Below are 21,636 nucleotides of genomic sequence, written 5' to 3' on the forward strand. Positions count from 1 at the left end.
GGGACTGCACCCAAACTCGTCTCCGTGCCTCTAGTTTTGATTCTTGCCAATCCACCATACAAACTAGAGCTGGATTAAAGCTCTACAGAACGCCCCACCTTAAAAACTTCTAAGAGATCCCTGCTGAATACAGAATAAAAGTCCAAGTCTAGTAGGGTCCTATTCAAGATCCTTTCCAATATGGCATCAACCTACCTTTCCAACATACTTTCCCATTATTCTCTTTCATTTCAATGTAAGGGTACCATTCACTACAGCCAAAGAGAACTAATTGATATTTCTTGTACATGGCCTGTAATTTCTGACTTACTTCAGTGTCTGTGACTAATAGATTCTTTCTACTTAAAATAATATTCCCCTTAATCTGCTCATCTAATTATTCAAAGTATCATTTAAATGTCACCCCCTTCAGGATACCTTCTCTGATTTCCCCACTCATGTGTAAAACCCATGTCCCCTCTACTGAATACCATGTCCTCCTCTACTGAATACCTACAGCACCTTGTGAATTTATCACATAATACTTCATACTTTATAACATGGCTATTTATGTAGCAATCTTACCTCTCCTACTAGAATTTCAAAGAGAGAATATCCAAAAGGGGAAGGTTCCTTAAGGGAAATATCTGGAGAGCCTTGCATAGAGTAAGCATTCATATATATGTCGAATATTGACATATATGACAATATTATATATAACACATATTATATTGATAAAGAGGTATAAAATAGTAATGATGACAACATACCTAGTTGGTAATAAATTCTATTAATTTCAAGCTAGAATATGACCTAAATTTAAAGAACTGGTATTATAAAGTAGCTAGGTTTTCAAATTACATTAGATTACCAATATTAATACCAAAGGAAAAAGGATCAAATCCACATGTTCTTATATAACACAAAACCCAAATACCAGGACATATTATTTATTCTACACATATATTAGCAATTTTGTTTTCTAACTAAACATATATATTAGAAAACTGTTGATAGCCTATTGAAATAATAAAAAATTCTCCCTTACTTTGAGCAAGCTTTGGAAATCTTTTTTTCAGTTTCTTCTTTAATGGATTAAGCTCAGGCATTATTTCTGGAACAGCTACATAAAAGTCTAATTGAATTTCATCATCCAAAATCTGAAAATCAGGGGAAAAAAGATAACCTTAGATTATATGAAAAGCTTTATCCTTCTGAAAATAAACAGAGCATAATGTAGTAATTTCCCTTATAATTTAGAAAATAGACATTAACCACAATTCTTTTCTTCAAACACAAGGATCAGATGAACACATTTACTAGTTATGAAACCATCAAAAGCAAAACATTTTCTGATGTTTTCTTTCAAAAACAGCCATATCCATTGTTTAAAAAAACATTTAATTGGTTTAATTCTTACATGGAGTTACGTTAGGCAAAAGCATTATAAGCTAGAACATAGCACTGATGTGTACATGGCTCATATAACCCCACAAAGTTGAATTCATATGTCCGTTAAAACTGAAGAAACATGCTAAAAATTTTGTAATAGATCACACATAAAATTAATAACCACTAGCTGCCAAATCACTAGCAAGGACACTACCCTTCCTAAATTTAGAGTAGTAAGAGAACTGAATCTATAATTATTTTCACAAAGAAATGAAACTAAAATTCGCTTTGCCTCCAATAACTAAAAATACAAGAGGAGTGGGATAGTCAAAGATAAGTTCATTTACAGTTTATCATCCATACTCTAATTCCATTCTAAGAGCAAAGGGAATGACTTCAATTTTTAAAAGACATTTTAAATCAACCCAGGCAAGCACCCAAAATAATTATTATACTACTACAATATACTCCTTTTAAAAATTTAGTTGGTTACAAAATAAAGCAACTTTTTAGAACAATACTGAGTGGGCAACAAATATTTTACTAATGATTCTTTTTGCATAAAATCTTACCACAATATGTGATTTAAAGCCTTGGTTTGGGGTTATACAGTGAACCCTAAAAACTTGAACTCTGGCAAAATTAAGCAGTGATTTTGGTATTTTATCTTCCTGTTACTATTCTTTCTTTTTACAAGTTCTCTACTCCCTAAATAGCATACTGTACTCCCCTTAAAAATAACAGCTTACATTAAATGAGCACTTATCACGTGTGAAGCATTCTGCTAAATATTTTACATGGTTTAGTTCACCCAGTCTTTACAATAACCCTCTGAGGAAAGTACTAATATTGACCATACATTCCAGATAAGGAAACTGAGGACTTGGGGAGGAAGAGTTAGTCTGTATATTTGTAAGAGGCAGAACCAGAACTCAAACACAGGTTCTGTGGCTCCAGAACCAGGGCTCTCACTGCTAGAAAGATGAAAGCAAAGGCAATTTTGAAATGTCAAAGAAATGTATGTGAAATTTCTACTCCAAGACCTTCCAATACTGATTCTAAACCATGATCCTTTGAATTAAATTAAACTTAAAATTATGTTTGAAAGTTACACTATAGTTAACCTTAAGATCACAGCATGGAATAATACAAAACTATGTAGATGGAAATCATGCTTTAGAGACGAGTAAAAATGAAATTACTTTAAAATCCCTCAGAACCAAGCATACTTGTGATATTTCAAAAGAAAGTAAAATGAATTTAGTAAATAAAGGTCTTACCTAAGTGACTAAAAGTTAAGTAAATTTATCCTACATTTGTCTATTACAAGTGCTAAATAAAATAGTATTTAAGGTAATTAAAAAATATAGGAATGTGAAAAAAAATTGTAGCCATGACACTATTTACAAAATTGTACTGAATTTACTTCATAACCTGAAAAGCTTCTAAATAATACGGATGAGTTTTAAAAGATACCAGGTGGTTACCATGCAAGAATATCCTGGTTATGATGCCTTATATGGGTGGCATTTTCCCCTCAAATAATAGATCATCACTGGGGCACCTAAAGAGAAATTCTGTTCCTGTAATATTTTATTTACCAAGTAATTTCAAAATGATTGGGTGTCCTTTTTTGGGTTACTTTCTCAAATATGTTTTATTTAATGAACTTAATGCTGCAGAACACTTTCTGCTTGCTTACCATTTCTTTCTTGAGAAGTAATTTCTTACTTAACACTTAAGGAGTGGAGGTATCTATTTAAACTCCATTGTTGCTATGACAGTTCTACAAAATACTCTTATGCTTGCAGGAAGGAAACAGATGGAAGGCAATATACAAGTTGAATAAGATTAGTTAGTTTTCTGACTCCAGAGGCCAAGCTCTACTCTCAAATTCTGAAGAATTTGTGGTATTGTTTATTTTATAATAATTAAAAGAATTTTAATAATTTTATTAAATTAAAATTCATGATACATCAGAAAGAATTGGGTACCACTCTCTAAGTTTGTCCTAGAATCTGTGTGACAGCATAATCTCTTCATATTTTCCATCAGTTCTGGAAACTGAAAATCATTCTGGAAACTCTCCTTAAAAATTCAGAATCCACACCAAAATTTAGAGTAGTACTGGAGTAGAAAAAAACAAACTAGAAGCGCCGCTGTGCATCCCAAAAGAAGGGCCCCATTAAAACTTCCCTCAAATCAAAACCTGCATATGAAACACAAGATAAATTTTCAAATCACTTTTTCTTGTTCTAAAAACAAAAAGAAAAGTATTCCATTACCTCAATGACTAGATTTAGAAGAAATTTTAGAGACTCCTAAGGAAAACCTTTTGTATTTTCAGAAATAACTCCTAAAAATTCAACAGATGTGCCTCTTCTTCCCACCTCTTTAAAAAAAAAAATGTCCTGGTTTCAAACAGGCTCCAGAAATTCTTTGTGATTTTCTCAAGGCACGCTCATAACTGTTGTCTCCATCCTGAGCCTATGGCCACTCTGAACTGACTGGAAGGGTAAAAGTTAAGAGTAACCAAAAGTTCCATTTTCTAGAGGTCAAATACTACCCTTTGTGATCTACTGAAATTAATCACACTTTTCACTCCAAGAAAGCAAAGCATATATTTGATCTTCAACATATGAATAGAGATATCCATGTGTGCTACCTTTTGAATTTCACTTTAAATATTACATTCAAAACTACAAAGAATCACATTGCCCTTTTCAGTCTACCCACAGAAATCTCACAAACATACAGGAAGCAAGGAAAAAAAAATCACAATAGAAATCAAGCAGAATTAATATCAGACTATCAGAATAGTTTTTTCTTAGCTTGATTTTGAGACTCAAGAGTAGGAAAATTTTTCCCTGTTCTATAAAGTTCTGTAACCATTTATCAAAATATATGAGCACAGTGGTTGTTCCACATGCAATACATCAATGGATGGCAAAGACAACAGAACAATTTCTATAACTAATGAACATGAAAACACACTGTACCTTCTGAATCAGATCAGTTCCTCCTGCAATGGCAGCTCCATTTTCTTCTGCTACTTTAATCTCTGATGCATTCTACCAAAATACAATAGTTTGAATATCAATCTTTAAACAAATTCAATCTGCTTTCAAGTATTTTGTCAGAAATAATATCACAGTTCAAAATAAAAATTGTGGTTTTAACTGTTAATTGAAAATGCATCAGTTTTCAATTAGATGCATCAGAGATACTACACTCAGTTAGGTTTAAGGTATTTCTTGACTAACATATGAAGAAATACATCAAAATGGCATATGAGGAACCTACCAAGCAGTTCAACCCAAGTCTCCAATGTCATCAATACGTCATCTTCCAAAAGGAAAAGATTAAGTATGTATTTAGTTTTGCTAACTTAAATGGAGAACATTTTATCAAACCAATACAGAAGAGGAAAAGCTTTTTAATTTAAGAAATGATTGAACCAAAATTTAGTCTGTTGTCTGAAAATTCAAAAGAAACATACAAAGCATTAGTTATTTTCTTTCCATATATTCCATTTATGCCATTTGGTTCTACTTTGAAAATGTATCACTCCCTTAGTTTCTCAAATTTTGTGGCATTCCAATAGCTACATTCCCTACTTTTATGGAAAAAAAGTAAAGAACTTATTCCTTGAAAGTGAGGTATACGGAGAAGAATCAAAACACTTTACAATTTAAAACTTTATAAACATATTATAAAAAAACGTTTATAATACAAAAAGATTGACAAAGAGCTGTATTACTATATTTGTTACAACCTTGACTTCCTTGACTTTCCAGACTGGATATATTTAAAAGTGTGTTTCTGTGTGTTCACAGCACTAAAGTGAACCCACTGCTTTCAAATAATTTTATTAATGTTGTTTGAGGAGAGCAGTTTGAGTAGGAAGCATGAGACAGTAGAATAAATTCTATATTGCTCTTTAGTTTCTCATGAGAAACATAATGTGGTAGACTAATAATGATGAAGTTAATGTTCTGGTTTAGCTCTTTCTCAAACTAAGGACATAATCTCAAATAAGTCATCTAACTGCTTTGAGCTTCAAATGGGGAAAATAAGACTAGGTGAATGCTAGGATTTTCTCTAACTCTACTCATTCAGTCATTCTAATTATTGATTAATGTGATACATAAAAAAAGTTAAATGATATAAAAAGTTGACAAAGCTTACTCACCCTTGTAAATACAGCAACTTTATTGATTTCTGAAATGAATGGGTATGGAAAACTAAGAACACTGGCAAATGGCTCCACTTTTTTCTAAATACACAACAATGAAAAAATAATTATGAAAAATTCATTCATCTTTTCTAGTATCTCTCACATCTATAAAAAACAGAACTCACAAGTTTTGTTTTTCATGTTTTTAATGTTTAATGTCCTCTCATTAATCCAGAACTATTCACTGATTACAATTTAAGGCATAAGAGATTGTATTCCTTTTGTAAGAAACCATAATGAAAATCTAAATCTCTCTTCCCAGCTCCATACTCTCACGGCACTTGACTTCTATCTCTACATCATTCATCACAGTCTCTCATATTAAGAGATTTGTCTGCATATCCACATCTTTCCCAGCACCTAGCACAAATCTTCAACATGAGGGATGTCAGTAAATGTTTGCTACCTTGAATTAAATTCAAAAGAACATGTAATTTTTGAAACCATCAAAGAGGACATGAATACAGCTACATACAGAACAACAGATAATATCCAGCTGATCTTCTTGGTAGGTGACCCATAATCTCCATGACTGGCTTTAAACAATGAGATCATATTAGCCCTAAACCCAAGATAGAATGCCAAGCCTGAAAGGCTCTTCTGAGTGGCTCTACTTTGAAACAACCTGGATCACCCACCACTTTCAGATATATTTGGGAAGTCAGTTGGAAAATTCAAAATAAACAACTGCATGCATTAGAAGGACTCTAACACGGGTGGATATTCTACAGGGCCTCAGAACTATTTGTTCAGTTATTTGGTCAAAGATCTATCTAGGCCTGTGGCTCAGATCTCTTAAGGAGACTTCACATGGAAACAAGTTCTGGGCCCATAATGTTGCTGCAACCTTAAGGTCTGGAAGAAAGAGAAAAGGGGTTGCTCCCTAGTTAAAACTGATTGAAAGACTATATTTTTAGAAAAAACTTTATTTTGAATAGAGATAACCTCCTGAGGATTTCTTTTCAGACAACAAGGCACAAACTCTTAAGCACCTTTTATATCAGACATGCAACTCAGTCTTATTGACTGGCATTCCTTGGCCATTAACATGTCACAACTGGTTTCAGTAAAATTTTCAATGGCAAACAATCTCAATAACAGCATCCCCTGGGGGATACTGGCTTGTTGGGCAAGCACTCTATCAAAAGTGAAAAATGTCTTAGGAAGACAACAGTACCCTCAATGCTACTAGTTTACAAGTGGCTTCCATTTATGAAATGAAGCTTGTGGTCCTACAAGACTTCATTGTGAACTACATTAATAGTTGACTGAGAAAGTGATCTTGGATACTACAACATTTTTAAAATAAGAGAACTAACAGTAACCCTACAGTATAGAATGAAATTACAACATAGCTGGTATAAACTGTTTCTAATTAATAAGAACTAAGACATGAGACAGACTTTGCTTCAAATCCTAACTCTACCCTCTGCTCTGTGACCTTGAACAAGTTACTTCAGTTTCTGTGTCTCAGCTTCCTCTTCTAAGATTACAGGATTAAACGAAAAACTGCATGCAAAGCGTTTAGCACTGTGGTTGGTACATAGAAAGTTTCAATAAATGTCAATTGTTATTATTAAACACTTACCAAGTCCTTTACATTTACCATCTCATTTAATCCTCGCCAGAACCATATGAACTAAGCATTTTATCTCCCTTTATAAAGAGATGAAAAAACTGAGATTTGAAGAGGGTAAGTCAGAAACCCAAGGTCAAAGAGCAAGTTGGTGGTGCCTGGATTCTGGCCTGTACTGGAATCTGACTCGAGAGCCCACGCTCTTTAGCACCACACTGTACTGCCTCCTCCTCCGTGCTCAATTATGGCTGCTGTTGTTGAGGTTGTTAAACTGTATTCAAAAACTTGTTTTCTAGTTTGACCAAAAAAAGACATCATCAGAATAAGAATTAAAATACAATTTCCAAGAAAATTAGATTTCTTAAATGAGAAGTTTACAAAATTTAGAGCTAGTGTTTTTCCTACTTTCAGAGTTTTATAAACAAAAGTCTTCCATGGAACTGCAACAGATAAACAGATAAAGGAGAGAGGCTTGGTGGAAGCAAAAGTGAGCAGCTTGGCACCCCACCCATGCAAATTTAGTCTCAACCCAAGACTGTGAGGAACACATCTGAAGGCCACTGAGCTAGTCCGAAACCCTCCTTTACAGAGAAGGAACACAACACCCAGGCAGCTTAAGTCATTTTTCAAAGTTACAGTAACACCTCAATTAATTTTAACACCACTTTCATTGAACTTTATACCATTGATTTTCAGGTGAAGAGGAGAAATATATTCATCAACTCTGCAGAGTATGTTCAACATGTCAAGAGATTTTCACATACTCGGGTATATGGGTTAGCTATTCTGGTTCAAAACAGACTTGGCTTGAACTAAAGAACCCTGACTTACAGCCTATCAAACATACATCGTATATCTGCTTTAACCATTAAAGTCAAGAATGCACTTTCAGGGTGCTCCATTTTGGCAGCCCAGGTTCCTAGGTTTGGATCCCGAGTGCAGACTTACAGCACTCATCATCATCAGAAATGCTGTGGCTGCAACCCACATATTTAAAAAAAAAAAAAGAGGAAGATGGACAATAGATGTTAGCTCAGGGCTAATCTTCCTCAGCTGAAAAAAGAAAAAAAAGCACTCTCTTAAGATAAGAGTGCATACTCCCCCTCCTATGCCAGTATCAGTAACACTCTATGGGTAAGGCTTGTATTTGTCCCTTTCTGGACATCAGGGTCATGTTGACCTGTCAATTTGCAACTGAATCCCTCTTTGAAACTTTGATGAATATGTATCCTGTGTTTACTGCACATTCTCTGCTCTAAAAAGATGTAAGACTGTACTGAAAACCATGCTTGCCCAGAGTGCTTTCTTCCTTTGTGGAAACTGCCTTCCCAGGTTATAATCCTCACTCAAGTGATCCTGGCTCAAGTAAAACTCACCTTTCCCTTCTTATCTATAGAAAGGTTGCTGGTCACTTTATGTCAACAAACATTATATATTTGGAAAATTAAAAAACAAACAAAAATATTTTTCATTCTAAAGTATAGAAAGAGCATAAAATTTTCTAAAAATTATTATAGGAGACAAGAATTTTAAAAATTTAGGAATAGAAATTCATATAGCTACTGTTTGCAAATAAATTTATTTTAATTGAGTCTACATACCTTCTTCCCCAGTGCCATATCCAACGTCAAATCAAGATAAACACCTTGCTTTGGATTAGTAAAGTCCAGAATTTGAAATTTCTTAAGTAAGTGAATAGCTTTTTCCACATCATATATCTGCCTTGGATATAAGTGTTTTAAGTAGACATCATCCTCAGGCTCGCCTTCCATAAAGGGGTATGACTTTATTTTTTCTATCTCATCTTTTTTCTCTTCCAATGTTTTTTGTTTGGCACCTTTTTTTGTTTTCTTTGCAGGCCTAAAAAAAAGATAAATTCAAGATCAGTTATGTCAATATGTATTCCAAGAGACTTAAAAAAAAAAAGCCAATGTACAGAAGATGGAAAAAATAACAAAAACACAGTTTATTTTAATTCAAAACATAGATTACACAGTTTTTGTACTTTTTGCAGTTGATAAAAAGTTGGGTGAGGCACTGATGCTACTCTCCAGAAACTTAGAGCAGAAGAGACAGACATGTAAACAGATAATTTCAATATAATGTGGTAAGTACTATGAGAGTGTTAGTCAAGCTGTAGGGAAAAGATATTTAACCCAGCCTAGGAGGCTAGGGAAGAGTTCTGGAAGAGATGACTCCAAAGTTAATTCTTGTAGGATGCAGAAGAATTAGCCCATAACCAAGAGAAATGAAAACATACAACCACACAACAAGTTGTACACAAACGTTCATAGCAGCTTTACTCACAGTAGCCAAAAAGTCAAAACAACCCAGATGTCCATCAACTGACGGATACATAAAATGTGGTGTATCCATATAATGGGATATTAATCAGCAATGAAAACGAATGAAGTACTGACACATGTTACAATATGTATGAACTTAAAAACATTACGCTAAGTGAAAGAAGGCAGTCACAAAAGACTACATATTGTATGGTTCCATTTATATAAAATACCAAGAATAGGCAAATCTATAGAGACTGAAAGTAGATTTAATGGTTATCTAGGGGTGGGGGAGGGGTTTAGGAAAATGGGGAGTGACTTCTAATTGGCATGGGGTTTTGGGGAAGATAATGAAAATGTTCTAAAACTGATGTGGTGATTGCTGCACACCTCTGTGAATATACTAAAAACCACTGAAATGTACATTTTAAATGGGTGAATTGTATAGTATGTAAATTATATCTCAATAAAGCTATTATTTAAAAAAATAGTTAGCCAGGCAAAGAAACAACACAATGAAAGTACTGAGGCGTGAAATAGAGTTGTACACAAGGGGAGCTTTTCTAAATTCTAACTGACTAGAGCAGGGGTTGGCAAACTTTTTCTATAAGGGACCAGACAGCAAATATTTTACGGGCTCTTGTCTCAACGACTCAATCCCGCCATTGTAATGTAAAAACAGCCATAGACAATAAAACGAATGAGTGTAGCTGTGTTCCAACAAAACTTTATTCATGAAGACTGGTTTAAATTTTCTAATTTTCATGTGTCACAAAATACTGTTCATTTTCCTTTTTTCCCTAAGCATTTAATAATGTAAAAACCATTCTTAGCTCATGATCCCTACAAAAATTGATGGCAGACCAAATTTTTTGCCCCACTAGCCATATTTTGCTGACTCCTGAACTAAAGGTAAAGCAAAAGGCGGAAAGAGCAGATGATTAATGAGATTAGGGATGACAGGAGATTAGGGATGACGGAGGACCTCCTCTAGTGAGAGTGGCGTCTGCATTTCAGGTAGAGTATTCAGGCTGCAATATAAGGGATGGATTTGAAGGAAGCTGGATTGGAGATGATTAAGACACTATTCCCTCCCTTCCTTATCAAGGAGATATGACAGCCTGAACCAGAGCAGTGAAGGGAATAGGCTGGAGAAGATGAGAGATTAGAAAGGTATTTACAAGGTAAATACTGAAGATAGGGAAAAGGAAAAGAGAAGACTCTAGAATAGTTCTTAAATTTCTGGCTTGGGTGACTAAACATAGAGAGTATCATTAACTAAAAACAGAAAGCAAGCAAGCAAAACAGGTTTCTTGGGAGGGAGACAGTCACAGAGGTGAGTTCAGTTTGGGGAGAATAGAGTTTGAGTGTGGGGTTAGTTGCATCAATTGGCCCCAATTCTTTAACGCCTCTCTCAATTAGAGTCCCTTTGCTAAGTGACTTTGCAGTTCCTCTCACTTAAAAGAATGGAGTATATTTCCTAGTACCTTGATTTGGCCATGTGGCTAGTCTGGCCAACAGAATAAAGCAAAAGTAACTAAAAGCTTAGGCCTTAAGAGGCTTAATGTTTCCACTTGTATGTTTGTATTTCTGCCATTTTCATAAGAACATGCCTGGGCTAGCCCAAAGGTGGGAGGATGAGAGATATGTGAAACAGAGCTGCCTCCAGAGCCCTGGGCTAGATTAGACAATTCTCAGCCACCTGCAGACTGGAGCCCAGCCAAGGTCATCAGAGACACCCATCCAAAACTAGCTTAGATCAGCTGACCCAGAGACGTGTGAGCAATGATAAATAATAGTGGAGCAGTTTGTTACATAGCAGAAGTCAACAAGGTGATTACAAAATAAGAAAACACAATCAACAGGTAATTGCAGGTAAGAGTTTGAAGCCGAGAAGACAGAATTAGAGGTGATATGATATATTTTCTCAGCATTAATTCAAATCACACCTATAATCTTTTAAATATAAAAGTTTTAAATTCGTGAAATAATATTCTAGAAAGATATTTAGGTTCTGTGGTAGCCAGAATAATGGCTTCCCAAAGATGTCCATATCTACATGGCAAAAAGGACTTTGCAGATATATTTAAGGTTAAAGACCTCGAGATGCAGAGATCAGGCTGGATTATGCAAGTGAGCCCAATCTAATCACATGAGCCCCCAAAAGCAGAGAAACTTTCCCTTTTCCCACCTGCATCTGAGAGAGATGGGAAGAGACAGGAGAAATCTGAGCATGAAAGAGATTCAATCTGCTGTTCCTGGCTTTGAAGATGGAGGAAGGGGGAAATACGAGCCAAGGAATAGGGGTGGCCTCTCGAAGCTGGGCCCCGCAAGGAAACAGACTCTCGCCCGGAGCCTTTAGAAAGGAACAAAGCCCTGCTGACACCTTGACGTTGGCCCAGTGAGATCCGTGTCAAACTTCCGAACTACAAGATAAGAAGTTTGCATTGTTTTAAGCCACAAAGTTTGTGGTAATTTGTTATGGCAGCCATAGAAAACTACTATGGGGTCTTATAAAATTCATGTGAAAGAAATGAATGACAGTAAAACAATTTTTGAAAAAAGAACCTCAAAAACCAATCCAATGCATAATTCTATTCTCACTTTTAGCACTCAATGAATTCTTATTACCACAACTAATAACAGTATCCTCCCACCTAACAAGCAATTCAACAGAACAGCAGATAATGACAAGGCTCATTTTTAATGGGACACAGGTGTCCTTCTGGACTGACGACAGCAAGTCCAAGCAGGTGCCCAAGTGGATGGATGCAACGCGCCTCAATAGCTACCTTGGAAGAACTCCACAAAATCCTAAAATGTTCCAAACTGGAGCAGTCACATTTTTGTTTTATATTTAATAAAAGAGCAGTGAGGCCAATAGAGGAAGGAGCCTGGAGAGCCTGTTTTAGTCATACATTCTCTACCTAAAAGAAACAAAATGAATAAGTGTCCTAGCTGGAACCTACAGATTTACTTTACATAAATGCTGATTTCTCCACTAAATTTTTAATCATGGCTGAATCTGCCCACTTAATTTGCAATTAATATGAAAACCCCGGGGGCTGAAATATGATTTTTAAATTAATAAATATTTGCAAAACCCAATAAAGAGACTGAGTTGGGTATACAGCAATTTACTTATTTATTCTTTGGAATTTGTTTCACAAAATATTTGAGGTGATTCAGTGAAAATACTTTTAAGTTAAAGATGGAACACTGTTTTAGTAAAAAAAAAAAAAAAGGTATAAAATCATTATAACCCAGATCAAATAGGACTCCAATGAAAACATTTTCTTCAAAAATAAAAAAAAACGCAATTCAATAAAATCAGTCAATAATAATTAATTTTATAGATCCACTGACTGTTTTCCATGACCCTCCAAAAAATGTCTATCTTTACTCAGAGGAATCACATCCAGAAGAACTCTGCTGTTCATGCAATTATGGAAGGCCCTATCAGGAGAGCTCAAATACTATGATTCTCAGGAACTAAAATAAATCATACTGGAAAGGTTTTTGGGAAGGTGAAGGAGAAACATCTGGCATTCTGAATCGAATTTAACTGCAGTTACCTGGGTAACTAAACCACACAGATTAAATGAGTAATAAGGGACTGTACTCAGGTAATAACTTTCTCCCTGCCTCATCTGTCTCCTAACTCCAGAAGCATGAAAGGAAAAATAATTCCATTTGGGTCGTACCCAAATAAAACAAGGTAAGAAAAAAATCAGTGCTATAATAAAGTTCACTTAAAGACCTCTGAAGATCTGTGACCCCGGAGATCCTAGTCCTTTTAAGGCTGGCGAACGCTTTACAAGGAGGAATTAGGGCCTCAGGGGGCGGGGAGACCCAACACAACGTGGGGTACTATCAAACTAAACTGAACTACACACAACTAAAGAGAAAATGCCTAGGGCATGTAACCATTAAGGAAATGCAAATACCTGGAATTCTTATTTCTCAGAGTAATCACATAAATAAATTCACTAACATCTCTGATGCTGGTTTATTCATTAAACTAAATGCAGAAGCTCTGCTTACGCTTACAATGTAAAAGCTGATAGAATAAAATCCAGTCAACAATAATAGAAATAAATGAAAATAAAGAAATAAAAGCTAGAAAGAGCATTAGCAATGAGAAAGAGTAGGATAGAAAAACTTTTCTTGAAGCATCATAGAGCTGAAATCTCCAGGCGACTAAGCAGTCTGAAATCCAAGGAGAGTCAGTCCATACTCCCCACCCCCACTCCACAGGCAGAGCGCCAGGATGGTCTCACTTGCAGCAGAATATGAGAGGAAGGCAAGCAGATAAGGAAAAAAATCAGCTAAAATTTTAGGGCTAGAGGGCTGGCCCAGTGGTGAACCCATTAAGTGCGCACGTTCCAGTTCTGCTGCCCGGGGTTCGCCAGTTTGGATCCTGGGTGTAGACATGGCACTGCTTGGCACGCCATGCTGTGGCAGGCGTCCCACATATAAAGTAGAGGAAGATGAGCACGGATGTTAGCTCAGGGCCAGTCTTCCTCAGCAAAAAGAGGAGGATTGGCAGTAGTTAGCTCAGGGCTAATCTTCCTCAAAAAGATTAAAAAACAAAAATTTTAGGGCTAGCGTGACAGTATAACCCCCTGGGAGATCCAGACACAGGGGGAGTTCACACTCAATTTGTAGGCCCTTTCCACAGACCTCCACTAGATGCTCCCAGGAAAGACTGGAGCAGGCCAGGAGCCCAGAAGGCCTCCCTCAAGGGTGCAGGCATGGAGGAGAGTAGCCACTGCTGCCAGAAAGGCATGTAACCCTGAAATCCTCTAGAGCACAGGTAAATACCCACTGTGTGTAGGGAAAAGAAAGAAGGAAAAAACCACTAGACCTGCTACACTTGTGGGAAGGGCAGGAAACAGTTCTGAGCACAGCATCCTTTACCAATAAAACTGGGGAAGGGCCCGGACACTCCTGGAAAAAACCAGCAATAGATACATACCAAGGGGAGAAGGGACAAAAATACTGAGAAAAGCCTGTCCCCAAGGTCCAGCTGGATCTACTTAAGACAAAGGCTGGATATGGCAAACAGAGAATCCCTCCTGCACCCATCACCAACCTAACAAGTGACAGCAGTCTTCTACTAGGGGAGGTTTACCAGAGAGACACTCCCACCCCCACCCTTGGGAGCTGCAGCTGCCCGGGTGAGGCAGAAAACTGAGCATGGAACAGCAACACTGAGAAAAACATTTCAGCAACACAGCCCCCACCCTAAGCACAAGGTAACAGTACAGAAATTTGAAGCAGGTGGTAACCATAGAAACAACAAAACCAAAACCTAGCTCAACTTCTGACTGGATTGTCTCAAGGCTGTGACAAAAGAAGAGGCGTGAGCATTTCCAGTACAAGTGCTATGCACTTCAGTCTAAACTGATTTACACAAGATGTCCAGCAATCAATAAAAAATTTTGAGACAGAGAAGCAGCAAGAAAAAGAACCTACTGTCAAGAGAGAAACAGAACCAGAGTCAGAGATGACCAAGTGGCCTTTTTTATCAGGATCTGTCATTGGCAAACCATGGGAATATGGACATACATGGAGGACTAAGGAGATTCAAAATAAGAAAGAAGCAAGCACAAGGCCCTCTATCATGTCTCAGATCCTGACAAAAAAAAAATCGGCCATGGAAAAACTATTTTTTAGTATATTACAAAGTCAGTATAGCCAGCCCTGGTGGTCTAGTGGTTAAGAGTCACTGCTCTCACCACCACCTGGTCAGGGAACCACTCCACCCATCTGTCAGTTGTCACGCTGTGGTGGCTGCATGTTGCTGTAATGCTGAAAGCTATGCCACCAGTATTTCAAATAACAGCAGGGTCACACATGGTGGACAGGTTTCAGCAGAGCTTCCAATCTAAGACATACCAGAAGGATCTGACCACCCACTTCTGAAAAAATCAGCCATGAAAACCCAATAGGAGTGGAGCATTGTCTGATAGAGTGCTGGAAGGTGAGAGGATGGCATAAAAAGACCAGGCAGGGTTCTGCTCTGCTGTATAGTGGTCACTAAGAGTCGGAATCTAACTGACAGCACTAACAACAGCAACAAAGTGAGTACATTAAAAAATTAAAACCACAACTAAAATTATGCATACTATGATTCTCATCAAGCTATTGAATTACTCTCATTGTCAGACATGAAAAAAACTATCTGCTAATAATTTTTCATAGTTTTTTAAAAGTATATATAATTCTTATGCTATGCTTTTTTTTTTGAGGAAGATTAGTTCTGAGCTAACAATCCTTCTCTTTTTGCTGAGGAAGAGTGGCCCTGAGCTAACATCCGTGCCCATCTTTCCCTACTTTATATGTGGGATGCCTGCCACAGCATGATTTGATGAGTGGTGTGTAGGTCCGTGCCCAGGATCCGAACTGGCAAACCCAAGGCTGCCGAAGCGGAGCACGCAAACTTAACTGCTACACTACTGGGGTGGAACCTTACGCTATCCTCTTTAGGTGAGAGAAAATTGCTTTTAAAGTTGTACTGGAATAGAACATAGAGATGACATAAAATGAAAAATTTCTATAGGATAAAAGAAAACAACATTTAAAGATAAAATATTATCAAAACAATATCTCTAAAGCACAAAGCAGAAAGAAAAAGACAAACAGTCCAATAGAAAATGGGCAAAATATATACATTAGAAATACGATGAAGTAACTTAAATAAAGATCGATGATATCCAGAGTTGTAAGCAATGTAGGCACTCTCACTCACTGCTGGGTGGGGATGTAAACTGGTACAACCAATACTCCTCCAACTTCTCAACAACGAAAAAGAATCCAGATACTAGTCACATGCAAAGAAAGCCTCCTTTCTTGTTACATTTCTGCCACCTCCTTCTTCATCCTATCTTCAAGCTATATGAGACAGTACTACTTCTCTATCATTCACTTTCATGCCTGTGTACCACTTAAATGCCTTTCTCCCAATTCCCCTGCCAAATTTTATCTACCTTTCAGGACCCAGATCAAATACTTCTTGCCATACTCTCCTCCAGGTAGAATTAACTGACCTGTCATCTCTGATCCCATAGCACTTGGTTCATTCCTCTACCATAACAGTTAAGACATATTAAAGTTACAGTGCAGCTAGGTGCTAAATTATAATATACAAAGAGTTCCTACTAATCAACAACAAAAAAAGGGGAACAGGATATGAATAGAAAATTCACAGTAAATAAAATATAAATGGCTCTTAAACATGTGAAAAGATATACAACCTCAATAATAATAGTAAATGAAATATAAATTAAAACCATGATGATACAACTTATGCCCTATCAAACTGGCAAAGTTCAAAAATTTTGACTATGCTGTATATGGGAAAATAGACATTATAATACTTGCTGTAAGGACAGAAATTGGCAAGATCTCTATGAAGGCAATTTGGTATCACCTATCAAAATTATAAGTACACACATCTTTTGACTCAACAATTCTATTTCTCTGAGTTCACATTACAAATAAATTGATAATATTTGACAAGATCTATGTATATGATTATTCACTACAGGATCATTTGTAATAGCAAAAGATTGGAAAGATAAATATGTATCAACGGGGAATGGTTAAATAAATTATGGTATATTCACACAATGAAATATTATACCCATGTTTATTGTAGCATTATTTACAACAGCCAAGACATGGAAGCAACCTAAGTGTTCATCAACGGATGAATGGATAAGGAAGATGTGGCATATATACACAATGGAGTATTATTCAGCCATAAAAAAGAATAAAATATTGCCATTTGTGAAACACGGATGGACCTTGAGGGCATTACGATAAGTGAACTAAGTCAGACAAAGACAAATACCATACGATCTCTTATACATGGAATCTGAAAAAAAAGAAAACTGAACTCATAGGTGCAGAGAACAGACTGGTGGTTGCCAGAGGCAGGAGTAAGGGGTGGGCGAAATGAGTGAAGCTGGTCAAAAGGTACAAACTTGCAGTATAAAATAAATAAGTCATGAGGATGGGGATGTAACACATAGCATGGTGACCACAGTTGCTATGTACTGCATATTTGCAGGTTGCTAAGAGAATAAATCTTAACAGTTCTTATAACAAGAAAAAAAAATTGTAACTCTGTATGGTGATGGATATTAACTAGACTGGTTGTGGTGAGCATTTCCCAACATATTCAAATATTGAATCATTATGCTGTACACCTGAAACCAATATAATGTTATATATCGACTATATCTCATCAAAAAAAAAAAGACTAGACAGCTCTATCTGAAACAATTTCCAAGATACACTGTTAGGTTAAAAGCAAGCAAGCAAGATGCAGAACACGGTATACAGTTAAACAGGAAACTATTTTCCTCTACTCAAAATTCTGACACTAAACATGTGGGTTTTTTCCCTACATCAACCAATTATCTGACAGTATCTGGGTATCTTACAATTCAGTATAATTCTGACACTATCTAACTGAATTTAGCATCAGATCCCACAAGTTAAGGGCATGTTCCCACAAGACTGCCGCAACTTCAGATGCCAATTGCAAGTCAGTGCCTCTGGGTACTTCTGGCCAATAGGTTATAAATCAAGGGGTCCCAGAATCCCCTCCTCAGGCTCCATAATTTTGCTAGAATGGTTCAGAAAACTCAGAGAGGGGCTGGCCCGGTGGCACAGCGGTTAAGTCCTCAAGTTCCACTCCGGCCGCCTGGGGTTTGTGGTTCGGATCCCGGGTGTGGACATGGCACCACTTGGCAAGCCATGCTGTGGCAATCATCCCATAAAGCAGGGGAAGATGGTTATTGATGTTAGCTCAGGGCCGGTCTTCCTCAGCAAAAAGAGGAGGATTGGCAGCAGATGTTAGCTCAGAGCTAATCTTCCTCAACAACAACAAAAAAAAGCTCCCATCTAGCAAAGAGCTGGATGTAAATAAAATCAATTTTCATGAACAGAGAACTCAGAGAAACACTTAAAATTTACTGGCTTATTATATAATAAAGGATATGATAAAGGATTCAGATGAAAAGGTATATAGAATGAGGTCCAGAAGGATCTGGACCACAGGAGCTTCTGTCCCCACTGGGTTTGGGTGCGCCACCCTTCCAACAAGTGGATGTGTTCACAAATCCAGAAGCTCTCCGAGCATGACCAATTAGGAAATCAATCTCTAGCTCCTCTCCCCTCCCTGGAGGACGGGAAATGAGGCTAAGAGTTCCAAGCTTCTGATCATGGCTTGGTCTTTCTGGTGACCAGCTCCCATCCAGGAGCCCACCAAGAGTTGCCTCATTACAACAAAAGACACTGCTATTACCCAGGAAATTACAAGGGTTTTAGGAGCTCTGTATCAGGAACTAGGTGAGAGATCAAATATTACAACAAAAGCTGCTCCTAGCCTCATTACCACTCAGGAGATTACAAAGGTTTTAGGAGCTCTGTGTCAGGAACTGGGGGCAGAGACCAATATATTTCTTATTATGTCACAAAATCCTAGCTTCAACACTTACTAGCTCTGTGATTTGGGGCAAGTTACATAACCTATCAGTGCCTTGCTTTTTGTCTCGAAAAAAGAGCATAATAAAAATAGTTTCTACATAAGGTTCCTGAAAGGATTTAGTTATTGAATGTCAGTGTTATAAATGTTAAGTATTATTATAATAAGTCAATGTCTTTCCTTCAGGATTATAAGATCAAAGAAGCAGAGATGATAAACTTTTACAACTATATGTCTCTGTATGTCTTTATAGAACCAAGCACAATGTTTTTTAATCAAAATTTTAAATGATAGCAAATGAAATAACCAAAAATATACTTACTTTGTAGCAGCAGCAAAATGTCTATTGGGTATCTGAACATATGCAGAACAAGGATAAAGAGGTGTCTGATAAGGCATCTTGGAAAGACTATGCCTTTGATGAGCTATCAAGACTAGAAAGAAAAAACATAAAAAATATCAATCATTACATTCATAACTTTTATATCCTTAATCAGTGTTTCCCAAAGGAAAAATATTCAATATTTTGTGATTTTTAACTATCCTTTAAAAAGTATAATAATGAAAACTGCATTTCTTGAAACTCAATCCAAGTAAATACATCTAATTGAACAATTTTGTCTTTATTTTTAACTTAATCTAGTTCAGGCTCAACAGAGTATGTTAGCTCTATTATTATGGAATATGTATATGTATCCTGAACTTTTTAAATAATTTAAATTTCATTTTTTTTTAATAGATAAGACATTCACAGAGTTGCCCAAAGCACTTCTGAAGAATAAGAATAAAGTGGAGGGAATTGCCTTACCAGAGATCAAGATTTGTTATAAAGGTGCAGTAATTAAGACATTTTGGTATTGGGACAAGTATAGGAAGACAGACTAATAAAACAATAAGAAGTCCAGCAACATCCCATACACATAGGGATATCTGAAACATGACAGAGATGTTACTGCAAATCACTGTGCAAAGAATTCAATAAGTGGTATTAAGACAAGTGATTATCCGTAGGGAAAAGAGTATATTTAGATCCCTATCTCACACCACAAACACACACACACACACACACACAAATCAACTCTAGATGGACTAAGGACTTAGATGTGAAGGGCAAAATTTAGAGTCTTTCAGAATACAGGAAAGTATCTTTATGATCTTTGAGGAGGGAACAATTTCACAAACAAAACCCAAAAGGACTAACCAAAAAGTGACTCCATTAGTGTTAAGAACATCTATTTATCAAAAGATACTTTATAGAAAGTGAAGACAAGCCAAAAACTGAAAGAATATAATAGCAACATATATAATGGACAACAGATTAATATCCAGAATATGTAAGATCAACCCAATTGAAAAATGAACAAAAGAGATGAATAAGCTTCTAACGATGTCAGGTTTCCTGACAATGAGATGGAAATTACTCATTTCCTTTGCTGGCTTACTGTCTTATACCTGATCCTAAAAGGTTAGAGTTCCCCAGGGCTTCTCACCTAACTATAATCCTCACTCTCCCTAGATCTTATGCATCTAGTCTGCCTTCCCACTATAACCACCATAGTTCAGGCCATCATCATCTACCACACTGATTACTGCAACATACTCCAAACTATTCTATCTTCTACTTTTGGCCTTCTCCATTTCTTTTCCACATACTAGTAAGAAGGACGATTTAAAAATGAAAATCTTATCATATCCTTAAAACGTTTGGGTGTCTTCACCTCGCTCTTTGAATACAGCAAATTCTTAACAAGGTCCTCCATGCTTTACTTCTAACCTATCTAGTGAGTTTCATCTAATACCACTCTCATGCCTGCTATGCTGCAAATACATTGGCCTCTTTTCAGTTACTTGAACACACTCTGTTTTTTACCACCTTTGGATTTTCAAATATAATCTTCCTTCCATCTGTGACATTCTTCCCTACCCCTTTCCACTCCCCCTTCTCCTAGCTAATTCATAATTATCCAATGATCTTTCAGGACTCTACATAAACTACTTCTTCAGAGAAGTCTTCCCTGAAGACTCAAAATAGACTAGGTCTCTCACATATACTCTCACAGCACATACGACAATTGTAATTAAAGAAATAATTATCCATTTAATGTCTGCTCCTGAGGAGATGATAAGCACCATACGCAGGGCATGTGTCTAGCTTATTTACCATTCTGTCCCCAACATGCAGCACAGTATTTGGCAAATGAAGACACAATAAACATCTGTTGAATGAAGCAAAGAAATATGAACAAATGAGAGCAAAAACTGGATTCAAATCACTTTAAATATTATTCATTATAACACATGTAAGAGGGGTGGCATTTTGTTGAAGGTCCATTTATTCAGTCATTCATACATTTATTCGACAATGAATATGCCAACAAAACATGTGCTAGCACTGCTTTAAGTATTTAGTGAAGAAAACAGACAAAAATCCCTGTTGCCATGGAGGTTACATCCTAGTTGGGGGGAGACAATACTAAGAAACATAAAATGGTAGTAGTGGGGGCACCCACTGGATAAAAGTGATTGAGAGTCAAGGGGAAAGTGGGCTGCAATCTTAAGTAAGATGGTGAAGGCAGGCCTCATTAAAAAAAGTGACATTTAAGCAAAGACTTAAAAGAAATGAGAAAGTTAATCACGCAAACATCTAGAAAAAGTGTTCCAGGTCCAC

The 21,636-nt window shown here is 36.6% G+C and overlaps 1 protein-coding gene across 9 annotated transcripts in view; it reads right to left on the minus strand.

Moving 5' to 3' along the window:
• The window catches only part of MRPL1 (mitochondrial ribosomal protein L1), a 59,269-nt gene that overhangs the window by 33,891 nt on the left and 3,742 nt on the right, over nt 1-21,636 (minus strand). For 5 of the 9 annotated variants that reach the window (XM_070262339.1, XM_023635376.2, XM_070262340.1 and 2 more), the window contains 5 exons: nt 19,291-19,402; nt 8,786-9,044; nt 5,564-5,647; nt 4,371-4,442; nt 1,028-1,139 (listed from right to left, as the gene is read on the minus strand). In XM_070262339.1, the coding sequence (XP_070118440.1) occupies nt 1,028-1,139; nt 4,371-4,442; nt 5,564-5,647; nt 8,786-9,044; nt 19,291-19,402 (639 nt within the window). Of the gene's footprint in view, nt 1-1,027; nt 1,140-4,370; nt 4,443-5,563; nt 5,648-8,785; nt 9,045-19,290; nt 19,403-21,129; nt 21,185-21,636 lie in introns of all 9 variants that reach the window. The other 4 variants (XM_070262338.1, XM_023635375.2, XM_070262341.1 and 1 more) reach the window with 1 other exon arrangement.

Source organism: Equus caballus, chromosome 3 (genome assembly GCF_041296265.1).
Source record: "Equus caballus isolate H_3958 breed thoroughbred chromosome 3, TB-T2T, whole genome shotgun sequence".
Lineage (NCBI taxonomy): Eukaryota > Metazoa > Chordata > Mammalia > Perissodactyla > Equidae > Equus > Equus caballus.